The sequence below is a fragment of the Dermacentor silvarum genome, chromosome 8 (assembly GCF_013339745.2).
Source record: "Dermacentor silvarum isolate Dsil-2018 chromosome 8, BIME_Dsil_1.4, whole genome shotgun sequence".
Taxonomy (NCBI): domain Eukaryota; kingdom Metazoa; phylum Arthropoda; class Arachnida; order Ixodida; family Ixodidae; genus Dermacentor; species Dermacentor silvarum.
The window spans coordinates 128072126-128099574 of NC_051161.1; the positions used below are offsets into that span (position 1 = coordinate 128072126).

The following is a 27449-nucleotide window of genomic DNA, read 5'->3' on the forward strand; positions in this document are numbered from 1 at the left end:
CCCGCTTTAGTGTCACGAACGTACTGATACCTCTGGCTTTTAATTAGGCAGACTGACTTAGTGCAGACTTATATTGTGCAGTTTGCGTTGACTCCCATGTTGATGTCGCACCGTGAATTGTCCGCAATCAAATGGAAATTGCAACCAAGGGAGCACTGCCGATACGCCTAGCGTTCCTAGCGACATCATGGGCTTGCATCTAATATGTCTCTACACCATGTAACGTTGGACATTGGTTTACGAGTGGAGGACGCATGAAGTGTGCGCCATGTAGGTGAGGTGATTGTAGACAGCACATGCACAATGTTATTGCCTGTAGTATTGCTGAGCAGTCAGATAAGATATAAACGAGGAGCCTTGCACGTAAATCAAGAAACGAGAACTGCAAAGCAAGACGAACTGTAAACATCAACGTCACTGGCAGGAGGAACGAACAGGAAGAACGAAAAGTTAGAAAACCTTTGATATAATATGGACGGATATTCTAGAGCCAAGCTCATCAGCATGGAAGAGCAACAAAAGTAAACAGATCATAAGGAAGACTAGCTTACGAAACTGGGACAAATTAATTAATAAGTTGCAGGAAGGGACATTGCATGCAATGACACCTACAAAGGTGCCAGTGAACCTCGGAACACAATAATGTGCACATTGCTGCTAATAAAACACTTCAAGTATGGGCAATTACGACATTCGCTGGCGAAGACGATGACGATTACGATGGTGACGGGGCCTTTGGTTTCAGGGCCTTTTCATCATCGTGACAACTCTCTACTGACGCTACGTCTCAGTGATTTCGTTCCTCTATAGTAGCTCGTCCGAGCAGATACCGACGTTATCAATCCACAGCCATATTATTGCAGTGAAAGCGCCAGAGCCTATAGGCATTTGTGTTCGATTCGTTGATCGATAAGCAGTACCCAAATTTTATGTGTATGTGGAATTGTCACGCAATGACCGGTGATGAACGATCACCCGTTTTTTTTCACTTCTATTTGGCAAAACTTTGCCAGATGAAGCCAGCGAATTGGTTGACATCGGTGGCCGCTACGACGGTGGCTACGAGTGATAGCCGGAGAATAACGCACCACGATGGTGCCATAGCTTGGAAGAGTTTATTATACTCTTCGCACCGCAAAATTTGAGCCGTTTTATTGATATTTTCGATAGAATTAAGGACAAAAAGCCTGCTGTACCTTTTGCGGCAATGCTAAAAACGAACAGGCACGTGCCAGGAACAAGTAGGCCATCGTCATTAAGCCTCTTACCGTCATCTTCCCCTGTCTTTTGATGCATCATACACATTCCCACATGATTCGATGGTCCACTAAGCGCGTTTCGTACAATTGAGTGTAGGGTTCGGGTCTTTCCGCGTGGACATGACTCGTAACATCTCCGGGTTGCATCTCTGACATCTGGCACAAAGGCGCCTATGTATACGTAGCCGAATCACGTGTGGGAGTAAGTGGGATATGCAGCCTTAGCAGAGATGCCGGGGGCATGAAGCGGGATTCCTTGACGATGCCGAAACATCGTCGCGCCAACGAAATTGAAGAGTTGCTGGATGGAGGCGAAAATGAGGTTTCCAGGAAAGACGGCATTCATCTCGCCCAGCGTCGACGGCGCGGTGCCGTCACCGTGCTGCGGGCCTACCGATAAAGCGGCGTCGACTACACGCGGCGCTTTGATCGATTGGGGCTGCATGGTATGCACGTGGCTTCCAGCGGCCCAACTGACTCACTTCCAGTTGCGGTTCCGAGGTGACGTCACGCCCGTTGGGCCCGGCAATGTACCCGTCATGGCGAAATGGTGCGGGGAGGAGAGCGTGAAAATGGCCACTTATGGAGAGAGGGATGCCGCAGGTAGAACGTCAATCAGGATGATACATTTCGCAATAGCAAAGAGGTGCAGACGCAGATCGATAACGATGGTCGCGATCGCAATCGTTGATGTGATTGTGGTAGGATAGAGTAGATCGACTTGTCTTGTCATTGCGCCGTCCTCACAGTTTTCGTCAAAATTAAGCGCCCGCTCCCGGAGTTGTGGCGCCGTTGCTTTCTGCGTCATAGCTAAAGGCAATGAGGAGAGAGCATTGTGCCAATTTGTGCAATAAGGCGTCACAGGGCTGCATCACTGCTGTTTTTTTTTCACATAACTGCAGTTCCATGTAAATATAGTTTACTTCGGAGCCGACTATACCATGGCGCAGTAATAATCAAGGAAAAAAATACGGAAGGCTGTACGGTCGAATATGACGCGCGAATGTCATATACTTCGGGTACACCTGTAGCAAACATTCCGTATAGGCCACGAATACCAAAAATGAACAGAGCATGTTGTATTTATTCGAAAATATTGCGTTTGCCTTTATAGTATTGCATCTCCTATTTCATATCAGGCAACTTAGTTATCAAAGGGGTTAACTTTTGACCCAAAATCTGTTCAGCCTTTCCCACCTCAGTACCTACCCACTAAATACGCGTACTTCTGCATAGACTTGTAGCGATCGAGCTAAATTTTTGCTTATTACAAACAAACTGTGGTCTATTTTATGCCGACATACATGCGCCCTGAGGTGCGTCTTCATCTGTTTTGAGGAGGAGGAGGAGGAGGAAAAAAGAAGGAAAGGCAGGGAGGTTAACCAGAAGCACGTCCGGTTTGCTACCCTACACGGGGGAAGGGGTTTAAAGGGATGAAAAGAAAGGAGAGAGAGAGGGAAGAAATGTTTTGCGCTCAACCTATTGGCTAGACAAAGGTCTGAGACAAAGGTTAGGCGACGGGAGGTGGTTTAGTACCAGAAGCAGCTTAATTACAGGTGAAAAGAGAACCCTTTAAATCAACGAAAGCCTGATAATACCACTCACAATAAAATCCATGCTACGTCGCTTGCTGGGCCTGCAAGAAATTTATGTTATCGGCGTCATTTTCGCATCCCTATACCATTTTCTTTCGCTAGAAAAAACATATAAAATTCAATTGTAGTCAACATTTCAATCTTTTGTGGTCTCCGACATACAAGTTCACCAACCCGCTTCACGTTACTAGCACACATGGAATCGTTGCAGACGATTTATGGATTTTTAAGATATACGTGTCACCTCTTTTATGCCACACAATGTGGGGCGAGTGGTTTAGCGTCGAACCATCAGTGCTAATATTTTCTGCTCATGACGGGGGCAACTACTAAGATGCGACACTCAGGTGGTGGTCAGGGCTGGCTGTTATATTACAAGATGTATATGAAGCTAGTATGTAGTATGGTATACTACACACTACATCTATCTAGGGCTGCACGGATTGTAAAAGTAAACTACAAGGGTGGTTCCTCCACGTCGTCCCGCCTGGCTTATGCCCCACAGCGTGATCCGGAAGTGTGAACTGCGGCATCTGTCCATGTCAAACCCTTCCTGGAGTGTCCGCTTGCGGATGTTAACAGTTGCGAGAACGTGCTTCTACTGAGGAATCGAAGTAACATTCTTTAATATAAACATGCTCCTAAACTCGACAAGCTTTCTGTTGTGGCTAAGTTAGCACATATCCTTTTGCTTTGCACACAACGAGACCTTGGAGAAAACTTACATAATATTCTTATTATGCCCCCCCCCCCCCCCTGGGGGGGGGGGGGGGGACTTCGTAGCCGATATTATTTGGTGCTTTCGTGTTTCTCATCGGTAGTCAGTTTAACCGTCAAACGGCACAGAGGAAATCGACGCGTTCAGTCTCGTTACCAGCAGGAATTCGCGTCCGGTGTCAGAGCAAAAGCTCCTGCCACACGTAGGCGAAACCCAGCTGTCCCTGTGGAGATTGCCTCAGCTGTCCAGAGCGCGCGGCCGTCGTCCTTGGCGGCTACTTTCTGGAACGGCCTCGCGTCCCCCGTTCGCGGGCAAACAACAAATTTTCATCGAACTGGATCCCTATACCGAGGCATGCGTTACGCAGAGTTTTCACTCATTTCTCCTTCATTTTCACTTCCGGAGTTGCGCTTACTTCGCGCGGTGCGTTTTCGCGTGGGCGCGCTTCGGGGGCAGCGAAAAAGAGCAGGGTTTTCCCGATTTGACGGTCCAGCACCGCGACCCTGCGCTGCCGCGTCATATTGTTCCGTGCTTCCCACTTGCAGACATGAAAGGCATGTCATAATGCGCATAATTAGCGGCATGTATTTTACGGCCGTGGTGCGGCCTTAAGGAACCGTGAAATTAAACTCGAACCTAGCGGAAGTGCTTGCGTGTCTAATCGAAGCCAAGACTTTGCAGGGCAGCTGCAGTTGAGGAACGGCAAGGTAAAGAGACCAAGCAAGATTGAAATAGCAGTTTTGCAAGTAGGGGTCTCCGACTTCTCTGTTTACCTTTTCCGTAAATGTATATACATGTGCAAGTTAATCTGCGCAGTTGACAGATCCTTCAAAGTGAAAAAAAAGAAAGAATAAACCAGTATAGAGAAGAAAAAAAACACAAAAAAAACATGTACCATGTTCAACAATTGAAACACGAAAAGCAACGAATCTTTACGCGTAATTACACAGACGTGTGACGTGTAATCACTCTGTGGCTGGTTTCTAAGCATGAAGTAGTTCAAGGTGTAGGCTTTCGGGCCTCAATTAAGCCACCGTTACAAATGCAGGCGAACCTGGGAACAGCACTACGCTTTCGAGTAGTTTTGGAATTGTTCGCGTTTCAATTTTTGAGCACTGTACATGTGATTAGCAGCAAAAGCACATGTTAGCACCGATAACGCATACATTCACAGCTATGGTCTGCTACCGCCTTCCATCCAAGCATAATGCAAGCTGACAGTGAGGGGTTGTCCAATGTTGAGTAAGTATGCAAGTGTTAGATAGTGGCAATGCAAGGTAACTCAGCATCCACGAAGCATGTGAACGGCGCTTAATTTGGGCTCATTTTCTTCAATAAGTTCGTGGTGCGGGTCGCAGGACAGTGCTTCATAGGAAAGTTAGGTGCAGAAATGACTCCAAAGTAACTTTGATGTTTTCTTTATTGGCATGAGAGGGTGAGCGAGATTTCATCGAAGGACGATAATGAAACTGGCAGTGGCGCGCATAGCTCGCCTGCCATGGAAGTTGAAGTGTGCGACTTGCCCTCTGATTGTGGGGCGAATTGGCGCCGTTGGCATGTCCTCCCTTGGGATCTGCCGACGGTAAGCTTAACACGCGTGTGTCAGACGCCATGTTTGTTGAGTGACCTGACCAGGAAGGTTTGGAGGAACTTCGTTCGAAACAATGTGCCTGTGAAATGATAGAGATGCGCCATTTTTCCAAGGTATTGTGAATCCGTCATAAGCGATGTATACACTAATTGCGTGTTTAAATACTGACAATGGTGTGTACCTTACGCTTGGATGGCAGCGCCATAGATTTATCAGAGCTCAGTGGTGACTTTACAGAAGTATAATGCACCACACGTGTTGGCCAACAACACGCATGCAGTAACCTCCTAAGAACTGTTCCCAGCGTGGCCGAATACAAACACGGAATTCGGGCCATGCTTTTATGAGCGCATTGTTGTGACGGCGTATTTGCATATAAGCAATATTAAGTTTTCTGTTCACGAAATGGCCTCGACACGAAGCTTTTCTTCGACTTCAGTGAGCGGAGAACAAAGCCGTTCTCGACTGAAACGGGAACTGTGGTTCGAAAACGTTTCTGTGATTCGTACGACAAGAAGCTGCTTAAGAAGCACACGAAGCTACCAATTAGAATAGACACCGAGGGCCCATTTTCACACCTTTTTAACTAAGGAATCGACGCAAAGTGTCATTAAGACAGATTGATAACATCAGTCTAATCTACTTGAGACATAATAATGTGTTGCCTTGAGGAACGCTCTAAAGTGCGGGCATAATGTTAATACTCTGCTAGGCGGTCACTGCTATGAAAACGTTGGATGCTGAAGTGCCTAAATAAGCAGAAGAGCTTGCCTTTCGCAGTTTCAAAGGACATATCAACGAATAAACATAGTAGAGTCACCACAGGAGATTTTAACTGCACCATGTCAATAAACAATACCGATAGCTACATTCCGCCTCTTCAAAAGCTTAGCACATAGTTTGTTAAAGAGGGCCAGTCTAGGCACTGCGCACGAAGGATTAATGCCTGGAATAGCCTGAAATTATGAAGAAAAATGTCAAACTTTATGACACACGTATACTGTAAGAAAGACTCTATGTTCCTGATTTGTTCGTTTCTGTGCATTGTTTATTGGTCACAGCTTATTCGGCCTTTTTAACGTATACTTTTTTTAACAGCCGTCGCTTATCACATTCCTTTGGACTGCTCTGTTCGAACTCTCTATCGACGTCGCTTGTATGCTGACCCTATTTAAAAGCTATGTAGCCTTGGTGCGCCGTAGAACGCGAGTGCGATAGCGATACTGCGTGCTGCTGGCCTTGTTATAAATGGCTATATGGCCTTGAATTATCTTACCTGGGCCTTAATCAACGTGCCTTGATGCATAGGGCACGCCTGTGGTGTCATACGTGACATCTTCGGTCCCAAATACAGGAAGCGAGGGTTGATGGTTAGGAGCTTCGCCAAGCGAAATCCCTTTCGACGTCCCGTTTGCTCTGCTCCTGGAGTCATCAGCTGCAGCCGCTCCCTTGTCGGAACTCTCCGTCATTACTTTCGTCTTCGTCGGGCGCAAATCTTGCCCGGAATCTCAGTCGGCGAGCTATGTCGTAAAGTCCATTCACGAGGCGTTGAGGCCGCGCTAGTGCAACTACTTTTGCGAAGGCAGCCGTATACCGCACCCCCGTCGCATCTCGGTTTATTGTTGTTTATTGCTGCGGACCGGTCGTTAATGGTGACGATGTTGCACCGCCACAGCCGCCGCTCTTCGGCGGAGCACGCGGCGTTTCCAAGAGGGGCGCGGGCTTTCACCGTCGCGGCCAAGCCCGGGAATATACCATTGTGCGTGGCACGCACACCGAGAGCACGTTGCGGACGCCCTAGCCGGCGTACGTATATGCAGCCCTTGAGGGTTCACGACCGTGCGAGAGCATGCGCAGATACGTAGAGAGTAGGCTGGCGAGGCATCGTGCCGAGTCGTTGACGTCTCCATTGGTGCCGCTCGTATATAAGGCACGCATGCCGAGAATCGCCTTGCAATGTCCAGTGTGCAACCTGGCTTTCGCATTGTTCGCCCGCGCCGTGCCATGAGCATTCGTCGTACAACTCGGACAGGATGACCCTCGTGGGCAACCCCTGCATCTGGCAACGCTCAGCAGCGAACGCAAATAATCTCGGGTAACAGTGCTGGTCCCTTGTGGAGGTCAGGAAATGCGCCGAAAGGGCAAGTGAATGTGTGACGCTGATGGAAGGAGATAGGCCTGAGTCATCGCGCTACATTTAGGCACCTTTTCAGGAGATTTGAGACCTGCCTTTGGTGCCATGTGCCAGCACCAGATGGTTCTTGCTAAAAGAACGCAAGTAAGACTAGTGGAAACAAATTTCATTCGAGATGTCACAGGCCTGCGCGGCACACGCAGCACAGTCACAGCGTAAGCTGGAGGAGTGGCTCCATAGGAGCACCATTTTCCGCATTACGCGCTAGAGAATCTTTGTGGCGAGGTCTCCTTGCGTCGTTTTCACGAGAAGGAACCGAACTGTCCGCACAGCGGTTAGCTGAGCCCGACGTAACCTGGTTGCAGCCGCGCGCGTAGCTCTACGATTCGTTTCTTCAGCAGCCGTTAGTACCTTGCGAGGAGGCGCCATAACGTGTACCGAAGAGTGAACACAGGCATGGAGACTTCGCGGCGCACATGTCACATCTCTTGACACATGGCCCGATACGACGCAACTGCTACATGTCATGACACCGGGTGGAATACAACTCAACTGTAATGCAAAGTTTGCACGTATCGACGGTATGCGGCGCGCATCTCACATCGCGTGACAGGTGGCACGATACGATGCAACTGTTACATGGCGTGCCAACTGGTGCAATAATATGCAACTACAATGCAAAGTGTGGTCCTTAGTCCAGAACTCCTGTGGTCTGCCGGGCCCTCCACACCAGCCTGCGCTGGTCACGTGAGTCCGAGCCTGGATAGCACGGCTTCCCACTGTTCGTATGTTTGGTTGGTAAAGGGAGGTGTGTCCGGTGTGTTGGGGCATTCTCAAGTTGTGCGGTATAAACAGGCATATTCTCGGTAGTGTGGACATTTCTGCGTGTACCACACACACACACACACACACACACACACACACACACCACACACACACACACACACACACACACACACACACACACACACACACACACACACACACACACAAACACACACCACACACACACACACACACACACACACAAACACACACACGCACACACACACACACACACACTCACACACACACACACACACACACACACACACACACACACACACACACACACACACACACACACACACACACACACACACACACACACACACACACACACACGCACACACGCACACACACACACACGCACACACACACATATACACACGCACACACACACGCACACACGCACACAGAAGCGCACACAAAATGGCAGGATACGAAAGCCTCACTGAGGCACCCTGACGACTTCGTTTATCGAGTGTTATTGCGGTAAGGTATTTCAGTCACTCTTCAAAACTCCCATAAGTGCGCTTTTTTAAAAGTTACTTAAACGGTGCCTAATTAAACCAGTAGCCAAGTCGGTGAATTTGACGAGTGGAAATGCTGACGATGTCCAAAAATGGAAGAACATGCGGCGCTTATTTTCAGTTTCTTTTACGGCTCAAGAAACAGATAATGTGGAGGAGATAACTCATGGTAAGGACGATTGTTCTTCCAACAGGATCACCTTAACAAAAAAAAAGTCAGGTGACCAGAGTTGTCGCGTAGCGCAGTGAAAGGCTTCCATTCATTTCGAAGATTTGGTGTTCTGGAGCGTGAATATAAATCCCTGCGTGTGAGTTTTCGGCGTTCAGCCTTGACAAGAGCCTTCAAAAGGCTTCGAAGTCTTGCACTGAGCAAGAAAGTGTCGTAGCCACAGAGACGCTGTGGCTTTTGCCTGCACTTTTATTTCTTCGCTGAACTGGCGAGTGATGCCAGAGTACAATATTTCGGGGGCTACACACAACCCTTGCGTCAATATGTGCATATGTGTCATTATTAACATGCAGCAAACAGTTTCACTATATATAGTAGCTCAGGTAATATATCGTTCTTTTGAATATTGAATAATATGTCAATTAACGGTGGAGTGTGCACGCAAAGACAGCTACGCTTTAATGCATTTAATACGTATTACTATTTCTGACAGTGTGACATACGTATTCTGGCGAACTGGCCAGGAATAGGCACACGCCCTGAGGAATATACATAGTGGCACGTAGAAAATGACTCCAATGGTGTATTCGGCAAGAACTTAAGCCCATCAAGAAACGGGAGTAGCCGTGATAAGCTTTGCTTACAATAATAAATAATGAGAGCAACAGTGCTTCAAATGTTCACTTATATCAGGGCCCCTCTTACTTTCGTACTTGCCGTCGAAAACACAGATAACTTGGGTCCACTGTTGGGGCTCTCGGTGGTTATGATGAATTCGGAATTGATTCTAAGCTAACAAACAATAAACACGCTTTTCTTCATATATACATTGCTTTGGCCACTCATGTTTGGGCTGTTATGCATTGATAAAAACGACACTGAGTGTGTTGAATTACATTTATGTTTGTCTTTTTCAGTGTTTGTCCTAGAAGTGCCGTTCTTTTCCAACATAATGTTGAAGCAACTACACCTCAAATATTTTCTGAACAAGTTCTGTCGGAGTCTCTGTAGCATTTAGCAAAGTTCCTTAAAAGAACTATGAAATTTCTATTGATAATTTTTAGAGGCACCCTCGGACGTCATTAGGATCGCGGGGCCTTTAGCCGACACATGACAGTAAGAAGCTAGCTTGATAGAGCGCAACAGATGTGTACTAAATTGACGGGAATATCAACATTCACCAATTTAGGCGCTGTTTAAGGCATGAAAAAATGGCTTAAAGACATAAGCGTAAAGACCATGTCCTTCCTATTCGTCTTTCCTATTTTTGAGTGTTAATCAAAGCTTATTTTATAGTCATTGGAATAACTGGATTGGTGGATCGAACTCGCTACAAGAAGGCGCTGCCGTCCCATTACCGTTATCTTTTTTGGTGTCATGAAAGAAAATGTGGCAAGAGAAGAAATGGTTTTGGGAGATACAACATCAAAGATGCGAGTAATGTAAGCCACATTGGTTGTACACAGCTAGCTTTTTCTGGCAAAATCGTCCATTATAGAACATATAGAACATATCTGCTACACAGAGAATATAGACGCAAAAATCGTTAGCTGTCTTGGTAATTTGGTGCCGTTAAGTACATGCAGAAAACTCAATGTTGTGCCACTCTGTCATGGTACCTATGTAAACTTCAGTGCTCTGTGTAATAGATCTTGTTTTAATCCTAACAACGGTTATTTTGTCTGTTTTTTCTCCAGGTGCAAAAGTCCACAAACGACCTGTTGGGGACGTCGTCTGAGGAGAGTTTGCTTAGCCAACACGGGACAACGACCACTGGGCTCACGGAGCAAACAAATGATGAAGCTTCTACTTTGCCACCAAGCTCGGAGAGCAGCTCTGGACCGCAGACGAACAACGATATTTTTGGCACCGAAAATGAAAAGCTGAACGACATAGAAGCCGATAAGCTAGCGAAGACCGAAGTCCACGAGGAGTCCGAAAGCGCTGTTGGTGCAGAGACACCCGTGGTGGCGACGAATGGTACCACGACAGCGGTATCTACGCAAGTACCAATGACAGAAATACATCCAAGTTCAGCGGATGTCTTCGTGACGACTGGATCAACAGAGCACCCAGTGCCGTTCCATGCAGAAGGGACGACTGCCTCTAGTCACATGGGTGACGACGGTGCAACAGGTGCGTCGTCCATGGTTCCTGTTACAACATCAAATACACTGCCACCGGAAGCGGCTTCAGCAGCTGACGATTCCGGGGTCACCACGGATTCAAGTGTAAATTCAGAAACGACGAATTTTGCAGCGACAGCAACGCCGCACGCCTTGCGGGAGACTACTTATCCGGGTTCCTTCGCTACTCAGCAGGCGCAAGCCGTACCGTTTTCTACAGACCAGCCTGATGTTCTGTCGGAGTCCACTTCAGTGCCGAGCATTAGTGGTCCTCAGAGTGTAGAGAGCGCCTTGGAAACGCCCACTGAAGGTGGTTACGGGGTCTATCCCTACTACCAGCCCGAAATATCCTCACCTGCCCTAGCGACAGGTCCTTTTCATACTCCCAGCCTTTATTCTGACCCATTGAACACGAACGTTCCGGGCTATTTTAACCCGACGGGAACGAATGGTGACATCTTTCCTAGGTTTAGCGTCGGGTTCTCGCGTAAGCGCTACTCTAGCGCTCCAGAAGTGGTCACCGAAGAGCAGACATTGTCACCGGAAAGCGTTGATGACACTACGCCATCGGCAAATACAGCCACTTCCGAACAGAGTCACGCGTATGACGAGGCCACAGTACCTCCCACGTACAGCACTGCAAACGAATCTGAGGCCACCGGTTCTGGAGTATCGTTGCCGGCGTCAGATGCTGACAGTACTACCGAAGGAATCACTCACACACCACACCTCGGCATGATAACGAACCTTTACTCTGTTGATTCTACATTGCTATCAACAGAATCTCCGGCTCAGCATGAAAGTACGGACACTCAACATCAAAGTGAGCTGACCAGTTCCACAGAAAATCAACCCGACGAAGCAACACCCAGCACAGATTCCACGCCTGCTACCAGTATTAATGACGGTGCACCCGATGTGCCGACTACAGAGTCAAGCGTGACGCATGAACCTTTAATTAATAGAACAAAGATAGGCAGGGCACGTACCTTCGAAGAGGCGGATCCCGGTACTAATGATGTAACCGGGGAGGCACCTAGAGAAATGGCGCCCACACCGTATTTGGAGAGTGAAGAAAATGCGGCACACGAAAGCTCATCTGAAGCGGCGTCACCAGTCACTACTGTTTCTGAAAGCACCGCCAGTGTCAGTGCTACAGAGGAATCAACGACAGTTTCTCCTGCCTCAGTCAAACTAGAACCGACTACAACGGCCCCCGCCGGAACCGCACCTTCAGATATTACAACGAGCGACACCACCGGTTCCATAGATGTTACGCAGACAAGCAGCGAGAGCGCCACAGGAGCATCTACAGAGAGTGAAACGTCGACCGCGGTCATTACCAGCACGTCTCCGGATTCTGGTACGCCTTTGCAGGAGACCACGACTACGCAGTTGACAACCCCAGGGGGAGACACTACGTCCGAGACAAGCGACTCAAGCGTGCCCCAAGTACCAGTGGAAATGACCACCTCATCTCGTGAGGAGGCGACCTCAAGCTCAGTTACAGACACTGCAACAGGGAGGGTCACGGATTCGGTGACGACAGCACCCACAGATACGTCTACTCAGAGTGTGTCACAGTCGACGGAAGAACCAGGGACTTCCACCGATTCGACAATGGTTGCTAGTGGCGACAGGAGCACGCAGTCCCCGGATATTGCTGTTACGCAAGAAACCACTGAAGTTTCAACAGACACTGCTACGACAGAATCTCATGTGAGTTCACCGGCTGCGACAACCCAGGTAGAAGCATCTACAGACGCATCATCAGGACACCCAGAGATAAGGACGGGCGGTGATTTCACGACAATGACCCCTACTATGACAGATGGACCAACAAATGAGTACCCGCAGCATGCGGAGGCCAGCCTTTCCACTTCAGGTACAACCGAAATCGTTCAGCCGGTTGGAAGGGAAGAGTTGACGACAGAAGGAGAGAGCAACATGGAGCGAACAACTTCCATCCTGTCGGAAGGGACCACTGCCCCGGCAACCGAGGAGGTAATGACGACGGCACAGCAACTGCAAACAACCGAATTACCGACGTACGAGGTGACAACACCATCTTCGCCTGTTATTTCGAACGAAGATGGTGAGAGTACATCGTCATCTGTGAACGCGGCTACAACGCCAACAGCAGTCGACAGGGAAGCCGAGTTTACAACACTGACTACTGAGACTGCAGCAACCCCAGAAGCCGGGTCTATAACACCAGAAGCGGAAGGTACAACACTGATAGCTGACACTACAACAAAACCAACCACCGACACTGTAACACAAGCCTCCGGGACTACCGCGTCACCAGTTGTCGAGACTACAGCACCTCCATCTGCCGACACTACGGCACCTCCAGCTGCCGACACTACGGCACCTCCAGCTGCCGAGACTGCAGCACCGCCAGCTGCCGAGACTACAGCACCGCCAGCTGCCGAGACTACAGCACCGCCAGCTGCCGAGGCTACAGCACCGCCAGCTGCCGAGACTACAGCACCGCCAGCTTCCGAGACTACAGCACCGCCAGCTTCCGAGACTACAGCATCGGCAGCTGCCGAAACTACAGCAGCGGCAGCCGAGAGTACAACACAGACAGCCGAGATTGCAACACAAGCCGCCGAGACAACAACTGCCCTGAGCGCTGAGCCTGAAACGGAACCAGCAGTAGGCGAGGTTACAACGTCACCCTCAGCTGTCGAAATTACGACAGCGGACGTAAGCAATGTTATAACGACGACAGCAGTCGAAGCTACAACACCCGCAAACGCCCCGTCGACGGAACCGCCTGCTGACTTTGGAGCAGAGACCGAGGTGACAGGCGGGTCTTCGGCAAGCCGTAGTCCGAAGCAACTTTCCGAGAGCACGTCCGCGTCTCTGCCGGAGTGGAACACGTCACCTTCGACTGAACACGACCACAAGCACAGCTTCACGACGGCCCCTGACCTGTTCTCAACCACTCAGTCATACACAAGCTGGCGACAAAGCACAACACATTCTGCAACTTCTGAAGAGCCTGCTGGCCGGGACATTACAGAAGAGGCACCCTGGAATACGGATATTACGACAAGCTCCTCTGTCCAGGACTGGACGGCGTCGACCGAGACGCCGGCCTACACGCCGGGTGAGAGAAGCTGACATGTTATTTAAGAGCTGGTAGTAGCGTTTCTCTGAATGTGACCTCTATAAAAAATAATAAAAACACAGATATCGATAAGTGCCTCCAAATAAATAGGCTAGAACACAAATGTAAAAACATACGTTGTGTGACGCAGTGGGTCACTTCTTGCTTATTTGCAACTGACTCACAAATTTAACTTTTAGTGTTTCCCTGTAACCACCACCAAAGTTTTGTCGTCAGCACAGCCAATCTTGATTTTCATTGATGTGAACGAGAAAACACCTCAATGACGCGGGAGCTTTTGGACGGTATACGTGAAGATTTAGTCATTTCGTTTTGGCTTCGTCAGCTCAGGCTTCGCCAGGAAGTGTTGCCGTTCACATCAGCCTTTATTCCGTCGTTCAAACAATATTTTTTATGGTTGCACCCGAACTCACGCCTGAGTAGTTTAGTTTGTTGATGGTGGAAAACTTATTAGATAAAGTAATTCGCCTAGCACCTGCACAGTGTATGAGGCAATTGACGTAAAAAGGTGGCACAGAGACATGTTCTTGCAGGCACTGTACAGATTGGATCGTTTGCGAGATACACCTTGAAGTTATGGCTACGTAAACAATGGAGCAAGGGGTACTCATATTCATGTGCGGGCGTTAAGATTTCTTGACGCTGCTAATGGCGCGACGTTAGCTACCATCTTGCATAAATGAGATATTATTTATGCAAGGCGCAGCTGCGGCCGGCGCATGTGCCACAGCTACACCGTGGCTGTAGTACATGCGCCAACCGCAGCTGCATGGGGGGGCGCTGCGGCTCAGGGGCCGATGGGGCGTGGCTACAGCGAACACGATCTGTGCGCGCTCTCCGCCGCGGCGGGCGGCGAGTGTCAACACCTGTACTTATTACACCCGGGTTTGGGACATACTCTTGGAAGCAGTTCTAGCGTACGAACTTTATGCCAATCGAGCCTTGCAGTGAATAAAGCCGCTTTTCTTTTAGGTAGTTGCGTTTTGACAGCAAGCTTCCGCGGTCATCGAGTGAGAGGCGTTTAGGTTTGCTTGTGCGCGCGTGACATTTCGCTTGTTAATTTAGTTTGTGTGCCTATGTTTACAAGTTTATACGGCCGATAAAACTACTATCCTTACTTTGTATAGCTCTCCACTAATTTCAAACGATGCTTCGCTTTTCGGGCGAAACTGCGACTTTTCTAGTAGCGTGGACGTCTGTATCGTTTTGTGCATTGAAATGCTACCTTAAGTTTATTCTGATAGCAAAGGAAGCACCGTTAATTGCTTTTGCATTTGCGAAGAGTGACCAATTTCTCACGTGGTAACACGTTCTAACGGCACAAAGCTTTCCCTGTGCTCCCTTTGACAGGCAGGCTGTGGCATAGTGGTCACGAGGACTAAGTTGCGAGCATTCGGTGCGTTCGTAAGTTTGCTTCATTTTGTTCTGGAAGTTCCTAGCTGAGATATCTGCAGGAAAACCACAATGTAGACGTCTTGAAGCAAGCCACAGATCGAAGCTGCTGTTTGCCTGTGGTAGTTTTCGTACGCCACCAAATATTTTCGTTCCTATTAGGTGAATCCAGTATCAACGGCAAAATACACTTTACATTTGAGACATTAGATTAACCTTGTTTTAGTGGCTGTACGCTGAAGGTAGACTTTTTCAACGGGAGAGCAATACATGGTTCTGCACATGAGCCTTCAACTGACGCTGGTGCAGTAGTGACTCCATCAATGTCGATCATTTGTCCTTCTCTCATTCGATGCGCTTTATGCGTAGAGCGTACATGGTCTATATATATATATATATATATATATATATATATATACAGTGAAGTAGACGTGCGTGTGAAGCGGTTTATTGATGTTTCGGCCGGGGTCCTGCCTTCATCAGAATCCAGTGCACAGTCCGCCTGATGAAGATTCTGATGAAGGCCGGACCCCGGCCGAAACGTCAATAAACCGCTTCATACGCGCGTCTACTTCACTGTGAATAATTACCCGGACCCAGAATCGCTTTTTTCTGATATATATATATATATATATATATATATATATATATAAATGAGATGCGAAACGCCGGGAGGTTAACCCGAATATAGATATACAATTTGCTACCCTGCATTGTGGAAGGGGTAAGAGGAGACAGAAAAGCACATAGACAAAGAAAGGGAGATAAAAACTAAAGCACAATGAAGACGCTTTGAACCAAGTCATCGATCCAAGCTACAGTTTGTTATATTTCTGTTGCACTCAGTTATTGTGAACATTTACTTTAAAATATGGGTGAATAACTCTTGGCCTGCACTGGGCAAATGACATCCGTAAAAAGTTCAGGTGATGATTGGTTTGGGGCTCTATTGTAAGAGCTATAAGGCTGTGCTTGATGCTGTGCGTTGATTTGGCTTGGCCAGCGCAACGAACCACGGTAAATAAAATGTACAGCTCACGCGTAGATCTGTCTGCACCAATCCGAGCCCTGTTTCAAGGAAGCATCGTGAATCCTGTACCGTGGCGTGTGTCATAATTTTTTCTGAGTTTGATTACGAGGTACACCGCCCCCTTGTTCACAACTATCGGGAAGGAAATATGGCAAACATTTCGCACCGTTTAACTTGCCACCTAATAAGGCCGCCACTTCCCTCTTTCTTCTACTTTTGTTTACATCATAATCAGAGACAGAAATATTGCGCTGTCACTCGTCGTAGCCTACCTGTTGCAAAGTGTCGACTCGCGGGATATCAGAGGGGAGCATGAGCGCGGCACACACTTTCGGATCGCACGTCGCGTACTTTCCTGAGGACAGCCGTGGGTGACGCCGTAACTCAGGGGTTGCACGACAGGCGCTGGAGCAGTGTCGACCCGCGCCTGCCGTGCTTACCGATGGGAACGGAGCCTCGTCTACCGGGGAGGCATTCCCGTCAGTGTCGGTGCATTACGAGACGCTCCGATGGTGGCAGCAGCCGCCGGCGCTATTTACGACTTCCGCTTCTTTGTGGCTTCGCAGGTTCGCCAACCAGCACGGAAATCGGCGTCGACGCGTCCTGCGTGAGTATTTGACCTCTCCGTGTGCCGTCGCCGACACACCTTTTTGCACAAATCGACGCGCTGGGGGATAAGACCCGTTTTTGGCATCTGTGGCTGTGTGTATAGCCATGACACTAACGGCGGGGCGTACTGCGCACTGGATAAAAAAACTATTTCTTGCTTTGCCGCTGCACGATGTTCCACGAAGCTTAAAGGAGACGTCATACTAAGCAGCCGACCATGAACCTTTTGCCTGCAGTGTTCCTGTTAACAGAACCAAAGGAATGTTGACAAATATAATATTGACAAATTCTCATGCGCCATCACCTCGAAAAACCAGGATATGTCAAACCAGCATGGTTGACATGAAAGTGAATTCGACGGTAGATAGTGAGAAGTTGGCCTGGTTGGATATTCATGATTATACGTGCTAAGCCGGAACTCGAGATGGATAGGAGCGGGCGTATACGGCAGCACTGTGTGCCTTTGTTCCTGTCCATCTCGTGTTCCCGTGGTGTATGTATAATTAAGCATTGTCATGAAATATTAATGGGGCTTTTGTATAATAATAATGGTAAGTAAAGGGACGATTACCCAATCTTGGCGCAGAAAGTTATGACAGTGCTAATGTGTTGACAATTTTACATAATATCACGTGCCCCGTAATACTGTAGTGCCGCTATCTATAGTCTAGCTCGTAAGTGGCCTTTACAAGAACATGAGGTGGTGTTATTCACTTTAATCGAGAGTCTAAACAACCGACAATAATATGTGGGGATAGAAATGGAAGGACTAACATATCTATGGGCGCACACAGGAGTCGCCTTTTAACGGATTTTAGGTAAGCCGGTCCCTAGAAATGAGAGATTCATGGCGAGATGTGCAGTCTACCAATTCCCCCAGAAAGTACATGCCAAATTTGGAGACATTCGGATAGAAATAGAAATTCGGAATGCGAAGAATTGACATGAAAGCTATCCCAGGCTAATTGAACTGTGCGTGCGTGCACACATATTGCATGGAATGTTCGTATGTACAATATATTCGCTTCCCACCAGTACTTTTTTGCAGTTCCTCGCAGTAGAAAGGCTCTTATATTTTAGCAACACTGCGTCACTGTTGAATGAGTAGAACGGAAATAATTTGACGAAAGGCTTGCTTAGATTAGAGTAAAGTGCTGGCGCGGGATAAGATGGGGTTAAGCCAAATTTATACAATGATTACACTAAATGGTGCACGCTAAGTACTGCAGTATGGTGACGCTCGCGAACCAGAATGGGAGCACTTGTAGCATTGCAACAGTGAATTAAAAATGCCTTGAGAACTATACCGGTTGACATTCCGAATAAACCGAATAGCTTGTTTTAAGAAACAATTTGAAGCACATTTACCTTGAGAGCAGTCACTGCTTCAGGCTTCATTAAATAGTGAAAAAGTGGGTGCAACAGAGCCCAAAACTTTCATGCTTAAAAGCGTAAGATACAATGCTCGGTTTTCAAGAAATTCAACTCTCGTTTTTCTGTGTAGAGTGCGCCAGTTGTCGTGTAGATCCTTAGCCGACTCACTGAAGTGCTGAGCGGCTAATAAACGCTCTATTGCTCTCCGGCCATGTAGTTGCTCTCTCCTTATGCTCACTTACCTGTTGAGTCGGATGTATGCAGAACATCGTGGAAGGTGCCCTACCGGTGTCCTGCCTTCTGCCTGAGGAACTCAACCAGACTGTGACAGTCAAGTTTGGTGATGTGAGTGCCGCGGCGGCAACGTTGAGCTGCGTTCTACCGCATGTTGTCACAATTGTAATGAATGAATGAATGAATGAATGAATGAATGAATGAATGAATGAATGAATGAATGAATGAATGACGTCTTTATTGAGAAGACTGGTATTTTGGTGTAATAAAAGGGCGTGGACAATTTCTTTCTAGAGACCCCTTAGGTACGATCGTTTCAGAGTTGTTGAGATTTGCGCTTTCCCTTGATATTATAGTGCTTTATGACTAAAATACAACTTTGTTCAGTGACGTGTAGTTTAGAGATGAGAAGAAAAGTGATGTATTGTGCGCTTTTCTGTATGAGCTTTTGTTCAGTGACGTGTAGTTTAGAGATGAGAAGAAAAGGTGATGTATTGTGCACTTTTCTGTATGAGCTTTATTGTAAGGTTTCTTCTGCAGCATTTGCCTAAACGGGAGGGAGGGGGGCGGCAATGTGTTAAATGTAATGTTCGAACACGAAGGCGCAAGGAACGACAAAATCATTTAAAGAATCCTTTCTAACCTTGTGTTTTAAAGCTCATGTTCATTCCTCTTGGTACTATGTAAGGAGTTAAATTATCTATATCTGTATTTTTTTTTCACTGTTATTTTATGCTTATCAATGAGGCAGCAGTAATTTCGTACTGCCCTTTACGCTTCACTCAAACAGTAGAGTGAAAGTCGGTGGCTCAGTACAATCAGTTAGGTTGTTCGGCTTAGTGTACTATTTAAAGCATTGCGGCTTGAGTATCTCTCTAGTTTACACAAAAGGAGGCACGAAATGGATGATAGCGTAACTACCGCTAAAGCATCGTCAACCAGTCTACAGGATATCACTTAAAGAATACTGGAACATTTAATCATTTTGCCTGTCTAGTTTTATAACAGGGTAATGAAGTCCTTGCAATTCCATTTCTGTTTGCAGCTGAACAAAACGAGGGCCGAAACGTTCCGAGCGGAGGCCCGGGTGTGGCTGTTGGACTACTGCAGAGTAAGTATGCAAGCTTGTCTTGACTCGCCAAGCATGGGAGTATGCAAGAACATGGCTAATATCAGTATTTCGGAGGTAGAGGGCGTGACACATGGTTGGACGATAGTCTCTGAACCATGGGTGCTATAACGTAAAATGATTCCAAACTGTTTTGGTTCCAAACTCCTGACGTCAAATTTACGTAACCACCGACGCAAGCATCGGCCGGTGACCCGCAGCGTTGTCTGAACAACCCAATCAAATACAATCCTCGTTTATAGGAGGTCACCTTTGTTCGCTTTCAAAACCAATAACATTGTCTACACTCAGCGGTTTTGCTTATCTAATTGGCTGACAAGAGGCGAGGAGCACGCTCTAGTGGAGAGGGTTTCGATGGGGCCGAGCCAGCACAGTGAAAATAGATAAGCGCATGAAGAGGGTGGTGCCGGCTTCTCCGATTGGTCCGCTTCGCCTTACTTCGCGGAGGCGTGCAACGGAAGGATAAGAATGCCGCTAAACGGATCCTCAGCAAGGAAGAGTTGGCAGAGCAATGTCGTATGCATGCCGAAAGGGCTCGATAACGTTTTACGGCCACGCAAAAAGGTTTATCGTGCGCAAATAAATACATGTTCACCGGCAGGTGCGAGTAGCGAGGGCCTGAGCGATCGGCGGGCAGCCATCTTCTATTGCTTTCGGAACGGGGCAGTCTGTGGCTATTCAGAAAAATTTTCAGTTTTGTTCGGCATATTAATGGCTTTTTTTGCGTACTTGTCACTTTGACGCGGTGAGTTTTCGCGGTTTTGTGAGGTCGCGTGACAAACAGGGGAAGTGGGCGTAGCCAGAAAACAGAGCAATAGCAAAGGGCTTATGATGAAAGGCGTCCAATCAGGAATGATTATTTTTCTTTTGGGCGGTTTAATCATGCATAATGAGTGTGTACACGTTATATCAGATGGGGAGCTATCGCGGTTTTCGTGACGTCGCGTGACAGACAGGCGAAGTTGGGAGTGGCCCGAAAATGTTTTGATCAATCGTGGAGGCTGATTGCAGAAATTGGAATCAAAACAGTTTGGAGTCATTTTACGGTATAGCACCCCAGGTTAGGAACGTGCTTGCAGCTTAGCCTGTAACTGCTACGCTTAGCTTTGCTTTCAAACGCCATTCTTAATTGTTGTGTGCAATGAATGATTTCGCCACAGCGGGGACACGCATTCATACTACAAAGTGTAAGGAAAGACCGCATGGTTCTTTTACAGCGGATAGCTGACTTAAGAGGCATAGACGACTCCGATCAAGGCGTTGTCACCAGTGCAAAGATGGTGACAGCGCTTTTTCTTGGAAAACAAACATTGCGCAGCCTACAGGTCGTACCAGTGGGGTCCCCGTGGGTCGGGAAGCCCACTATTTGTCTATTGAGACATGGTATCAATGATTTTCCCACCACAAATAGCAGTTTTTAATGGTCATATAGTGCAAGCTGTGTGGCGTTGGAGCCGAAGTTTGACATTGAGTCCAATCGAGTCGGATTGGAGGGATATGGCACCCGGTCGCATTTCCTGCGTTACGGTCACTATGCGCGAAAGGTATAAAGGAAAGGGCGCAACTACTTTAGACACAGCAGAATCACAAGACTACCATCAAACACACCATGCACAGCAACGAAGATGCACAACTGTGAATTTGATCACTGGCACCGTGCTAAGGGAGCTGAAGGAAAACATGTAGCTGAAATCATCGAACGATCGCGTCAAACATGGGCAGTTGACAGAGAGTTTTCAGCACTTGCGCACAGCTTCCGTGATAAAGCCACTTATTGAGGCCACTTCTGTGCTGCGCTGTTGTCGTCGTCCCATAAAATTATGGCTTATATCCATTATGGAAGATTGATCAAGAATTACGTGGATTATTTATTTATTTATTTATTTACGAAGACCTTACAGGCCCCCGTAGGAGCATGGCGTAAGGAGAGCATAAACAGAACTATAAGAGCTAGTAGACATATTGTGTAGCAAGTGGCACTTATACATTTCTAATACAATGAATGCAGATACAAGGGATACAGCATACTTTCAAGATGTAACTGATGCGCAGTACAAACCAGAATGCAACAGTGAAAAGCATAAAGTCGGTGAGCAGATTAAAAGGGCGCAATTGAAAGATGACTGCTGACACGGTTGCGGAAAGAATTATGGTTTGGTAAGGAAGCGATATTATCGGGCAAATCGTTCCACAGAGAAATGGCACGTGGAAGCGCAGCGCTGTTGAAGACTGAAGTGTGACCGAAAATTCGCGAGTAACTAAAATTGTTATGGAGGCGCTTTGACATGCGCAAAGGCCTTTCGAGAGGTAGTGGAGACAGCCTGTCACCATAAATGTACTTGTGAAACAAACAAAGAAGTGCGATGCAACGACGAGTCTCAAATGAAATGATGTCATGATTCTGTTTATTCTCAGTTACGCTATGAGAACGGTTATAATCGCAAGAAATAAAACGAGCTGCTCTGTTCTGTACGGCTTCTAGCATATTGATTAGATATTTTTGATGAGGCGACCACACAGGGCTTGCAAATTATAGTTGAGGACGGACAAATGTTGCATATGCAAGCTTCCGAATGCTGGTTGGGGCGTTTTTTAAGTTTCTTCGTAAATACCCCAAAGTTCGTGAGGCTTTGGCGCAAATGGCGGTGACGTGGGATGCCCAGGACAGTTTAGGAGCAAGTTGAACTCCGAGATATTTATATGAAGATGCTTCCGAGACCTGAGAGTGGTTTAGATAGAAGGTGAACTTAGAATTAACATGCTTACGGCTAAAGGAGATAACGTTACATTTAGATTCGTTAAGATGCATTTTCCAGGTACTACACCAATCAGAAACAGTTTTGAGGTCATTTTGAAGTGCAATGTGGTCGTCGATAGAGTTAATGGTACGGTAAATTATGCAATCGTCAGCAAAAAGACGGATGGAAGAAGATATGTTAGTAGGCAGGTCGTTGATGTATATTAAAAATAGTAAGGGTCCTAGAACGCTGCCTTGTGGAACACCGGAAGTGACATCGCAACGGGGTGAATACGAATTGTTAACAACTGTGAACTGCTGGCGAAGTGCCAAAAAATTCCGTAGCCAAGAGAGAGTTAGCGAATCTAGCCGGAGTGAAGATAATTTCGAGATTAGACGACAATGAGCGACACGGTCGAAGGCTTTTGAGTAATCAAGGAAAATACAATCGTATTGTTTGCTGTTATTCATTCTAAAATGTAGGTCGGTTGTAAGTTCAAATAGCTGTGAATCGCATGAAAACCTAGTTATTGTTCCTAGTTATTATTCCTAGTTATTATTCCTAGTTCTTCCTAGTTATAGTCGGAAATAACTTAGCAGGATGTATAAAGAGTAAATGATGCGATAAAGCGAGATTACCTGTTGAAATAATACGGCAGCAATATGATTAAGAAATTGTTAATTGAAACGTACACAAATAACACAGAAAAAAGATGATAGTTAAGCAGGACAATTGTTCGAACTGAATAATAAATCTCCTAACCGCTGGGATAAGATCCCTTTGGCAGAGTCCAGGCTGTAAAGAAAATTATAACAGAAGCTGCTAAATCCAGGCAAATGTTTTGGAAGAGACGGTTACAGGATGATTTTTCTCCCAACAGTGAAGCGTTTCGTCCTAATAGTTTCGTCCTAATTATTACACCAGTACAGAGAGGAGGGCACCAAATCTGTACTGTGTACAAAGAAATTCAGGGAGGAAATGTGGTAAAGAAATTTCGTGAGAAATATTTCAAGCTCCTAGTGTTCCAGAATGTCCTTTATGCTAAGGAAATAACAAGTCTTTGTAATTTGGAGAAACAGTGAGCATACTGATCGTCGTTCACCTGTTTTGCTTGCTTGTATGTCAGTGCTTCTTTTAGGGGTGAAGCGGTTTACTTTCGTATATATATATATATATATATATATATATATATAATATATATATATATATATAGCTACGCATATTGTCACAATAATTGCTTAATGACAAAATGTGCGGGGAAATTGCAGCCGGTTGCCGGTGACTTCGCAAGGCCTACATAAGTAGATGAAACTTTCAGGTCGGCGTCCGTTCATAGGTATGGATTCCCAAATAGTACGACGAGATGGATTAATATTCCAGTCAAGGTTACCCTGCACATTAAAAAATGGCGTGGAAGAACGCTGCGCTTTACCGCAATTTTCCGGCGATTGTCTCGCAACAAGTGCTACCTTCCAAATTTATTCCAAGTTGGACGTGCCTCGAAAACGCGCCGGGTTCAGTTCATAAATGAGAATATGCGGTCGTGAAGAGTCAGTTACAGGTTATTTAGTAAATTTTTTAAATTATTCAGTTCCCCATTTCGATTTCCAGTACTGGCGGTTCCCGCCTTTTGCAGAAATCTGGCTCAAGGAGTAAAATTGTGCCTGGCTCAATCGTTGATTTTTAGAAAAAATATGTTGGGGAAATAATAAAACGAAACTGTGGTGTTATGTAGTCGTGCTTATGTGGTCATACAGGCGCTCTACGATCTAACATTTCCATGGAAGCTTCCGTGTGCCATTTTGGCTGACCACTTCCTCCTGTGATGATCATGTGTGTTTTCTTCAGAGCGTATAGTGTCGCTCTGGCTTTTTATATGAGCAGTGTTTCCCAGCCGTTAAGCAACTTAAAGAAATTTTTTCTGGAACTTTACGCCACGCGTTAAGCGAATGGTCAAGTGACTTATCTACTGTGTCTCATGGACTCTTCACCTGCAGAAAAATGGCATCCCGCTTGGTGAGCCGACGGTGGTGTTCCTCAGCGGAGACCGCGGCATGGACCTGATCTCCTTCTTCGTAATCAACCGTACGAGAGGTAGGTTTACAAGATTACATCGTGGCCTAAGTGTCGTAATCGTGTTGCTGCAGTTGCTCGAATTATCTTCTGGAAATCCTTAGAAGAGTGGTTACGTAATTCCTAGCCGTGCACAGTAGGGCATTATCTGCCAAGGCACGTTAATAAAGGGTCCCTACTGAAGATAAGGAAGTTACGCTGAATCGCTAGATTGGACACCTTTAATATCTAATAGCTGACGCTCACCTCTCAGAGCGGAAGCTTCGTATATCAAAGAGACAGAGGGAGCTCTCAGTGCCAGCTGGTAATATAAGTTGCGACAATATGAATTGGAGGTTGCATACCTTACAGGACAAAGTACACTGCTGCGTTTCAAGATTTGCCTTCTGCAGCTTTACCGCTGCAGTTCATCGCATGTTTCTCTCAGAGCACATAGAGCGTTGCGGAAACGATACGAAAGAGCCCCACTTGCGTTTAGAACCACTGTTACAAATGAACAGCATTTGGAGTTCTGCTACATGTATTTGCAGAAAATGTTGTAGTTTAAATATTTGGTGTCCTTTAAATGAATTGTAGTTGGTGACCACTTAGGAATCATATATCATTACCGGAGATATCATTAACGAAAGCGGCCAGCCAATGGCAAAGCGAACTTACGAAAGAAAAGCTTTGTGAATATGGCCCCAGAATTGGTTATGCGAAAGTATCGAATAGTCGCACACCCCTAGTACTAGCAAGGAACAAACAACATATTATTACAGCCCATGAGCCATATAGCGTAAAACTATTCTATTCTGATTTTATTCGAAACTCCCGACTTCAAATTTACGTAACCGCCGACGCTAGCATCGGGCGGTAAACCGCAGCGTTGTTTGACTGTTTGAAGCGCTCAATCAAACGATCTCCTTGTTTATAGGTTACCTTTGTATGCTTTCAAAGCGAATAGTATTGCCTACCGTGGCAGGTTTTTATTGTCGAATCGGCTGACAAGAGGCGAGAAGCGCGGAAAAGGAGAGAGGGAATCGGTGGGCACTAGCAGCATAAGTAGATATCGGGTAAGGAGAGCGGTGCTGGCGTCTGCGATTCGTCCACTTCACCTTGCTTAGCTTGCGGTGGCTGGTCGAAAATCAGGGCGGTGTGCAACAGGCAGCCAAAAATGGCGCTAAAATTGGTCCTTAGTGAAGGAGAGTAGGCAGAGCGACGTAGCATAGGTGCCAAAAGGGCTCGAAAACGTTATACTGCTAAGACAAAATTGTGTTATACGCAAATAAATCCATTCTAAGTGCCGGAACGATCAGCGGGCAGCCTTTTTGTACGCATTTCGAAACAGGACAGCCTTTTTTCGACAGTTTTTTTTCGGCATAATAATGGCACATTCAGTGCGTCAAAATGGCACACGTGAAAGAGAGACAAAATGGGCGTCACCGGAAAAAAATTGAATAGGGGAGGGATAATGGCAAAATAGGCGTACAATCGGAAGTAACTTTTTTGCTTGACCTAATCATGCATACGCAGTGAGTACAAGTCATATCATATGGAGAGCTTTCACGGTTTTGAAGGTGTCACGTGACAGACAGGGGAGTGTGCGGGGCTCGAAAACGTTTGGCTATTTGTGCAGGCCTAATCACAGAAATGGAATAAAAACATATTGAATTAGCTCTACGGTATAAGGCCTATTGCTCAGTTTATTCTATAGCAGGGGTCACGATTGTCCTTGTAAAACTGGCTTCGTGAAGTTTAGAACTTATAATACGTGTTCAAGTTCTTATTTAATCAAAATAGAACGCGTACACCCGAACGATTCTATAAAATATCTAGGACCAAATTCGCAAAGCTTTTCGTTCGGAAGTGCTGCTTACCATTGGCAAGCCGCTTTCGCTAATGGATGTCCAACACCATGATTGGCTGACACCTGCTTCTACGAACAACTTCAGCGTAAGAATGTTTTCGTGAATCCGGCCCCTGGATCCCTAGCTCAAGGCTAGTTGGGATCCATGCTAGTTAGTATTCGTAATCACAACGGCAATACGGCAAAGCATAAATAAATCATATTACTATAGATATGCATGTATAAACAAAAGGCAGGCTGCCTATATATATAGCCACGACAAACCTACAGAAAGGAATTCGTACTTACTAACTATACACTGGAAATGATAAAACAGACAAATGCCAAAACGAAATGGATTCCCTCCTAAACAGATAACAGTATAGTAAATGATACTGGTATTTCAATGATGATGAAAAAAGTAGCGTGTTTTATTTCTGATAGTATGTTGTTCCATAGGAGTGATCTAGTGCTGTTTAAGCTCCTCCTTCGTATACATTATGAATTTTTGCGGGCGAAAATTTCTCTTAAGTGTACTGCTTCTATTCCTCCTTGAGTATAAAAAGTTGATGAACTGGTAGGGCAGTTAGTAGTTATGCTATTGTGAGTACCTATCTTAAACTTTAGTAATAATTAAAAGGCAGTATATTTAAACGTTGAAACAGCGGCATTGAATTAGCATTTTATTCAGTAAGTGTTATACAGTCGCAATGCCCTTTTGTGAAGAAGTACATTAGGGTCTACATATGAAACATACGTGTGACCCCAAGATGCAATGCAGTAGGACAGCTGGCCATGGAATATGCTAAATTGCTTTCAGCATGGTAGTGTCAAAGTATTAACGACATTTGTACAGAATCAAACAAGCTTTGCTAAAAAGTTTTACAGAGCGATGTAATGTGAGGCTTTCAATGAAGAGCTTCATCTAGTGTGAAGCCCAGGTATTAAAAGGAACTTAC

At 46.3% G+C, this 27449-nt stretch overlaps 2 protein-coding genes across 17 annotated transcripts in view; both read left to right on the top strand.

The window, feature by feature from the left end:
• Positions 1–27449, top strand: part of LOC119461693 (neprilysin-1) — a 559943-nt gene that overhangs the window by 455279 nt on the left and 77215 nt on the right. The window lies entirely within an intron of this gene.
• The window catches only part of LOC119461694 (mucin-2-like), a 303059-nt gene that overhangs the window by 98530 nt on the left and 177080 nt on the right, over positions 1–27449 (top strand). For 4 of the 10 annotated variants that reach the window (XR_007468227.1, XM_049671910.1, XM_049671909.1 and 1 more), the window contains exons 3-7: positions 10516–14062; positions 17072–17112; positions 18753–18833; positions 19768–19833; positions 24587–24683. The exons of 2 other annotated variants lie outside the window; for them this stretch is intronic. Coding sequence is in view for 7 of the 8 variants with exons in the window: in XM_049671910.1 (XP_049527867.1) it covers positions 10516–14062; positions 17072–17112; positions 18753–18833; positions 19768–19833; positions 24587–24683 (3832 nt within the window). In the remaining variant the exon portion in view is untranslated. The remainder of the gene's footprint in view (positions 1–10515; positions 14063–17071; positions 17113–18752; positions 18834–19767; positions 19834–24586; positions 24684–27449) is intronic. 4 more of the 10 variants (XM_049671913.1, XM_049671917.1, XM_049671911.1 and 1 more) reach the window with 4 other exon arrangements.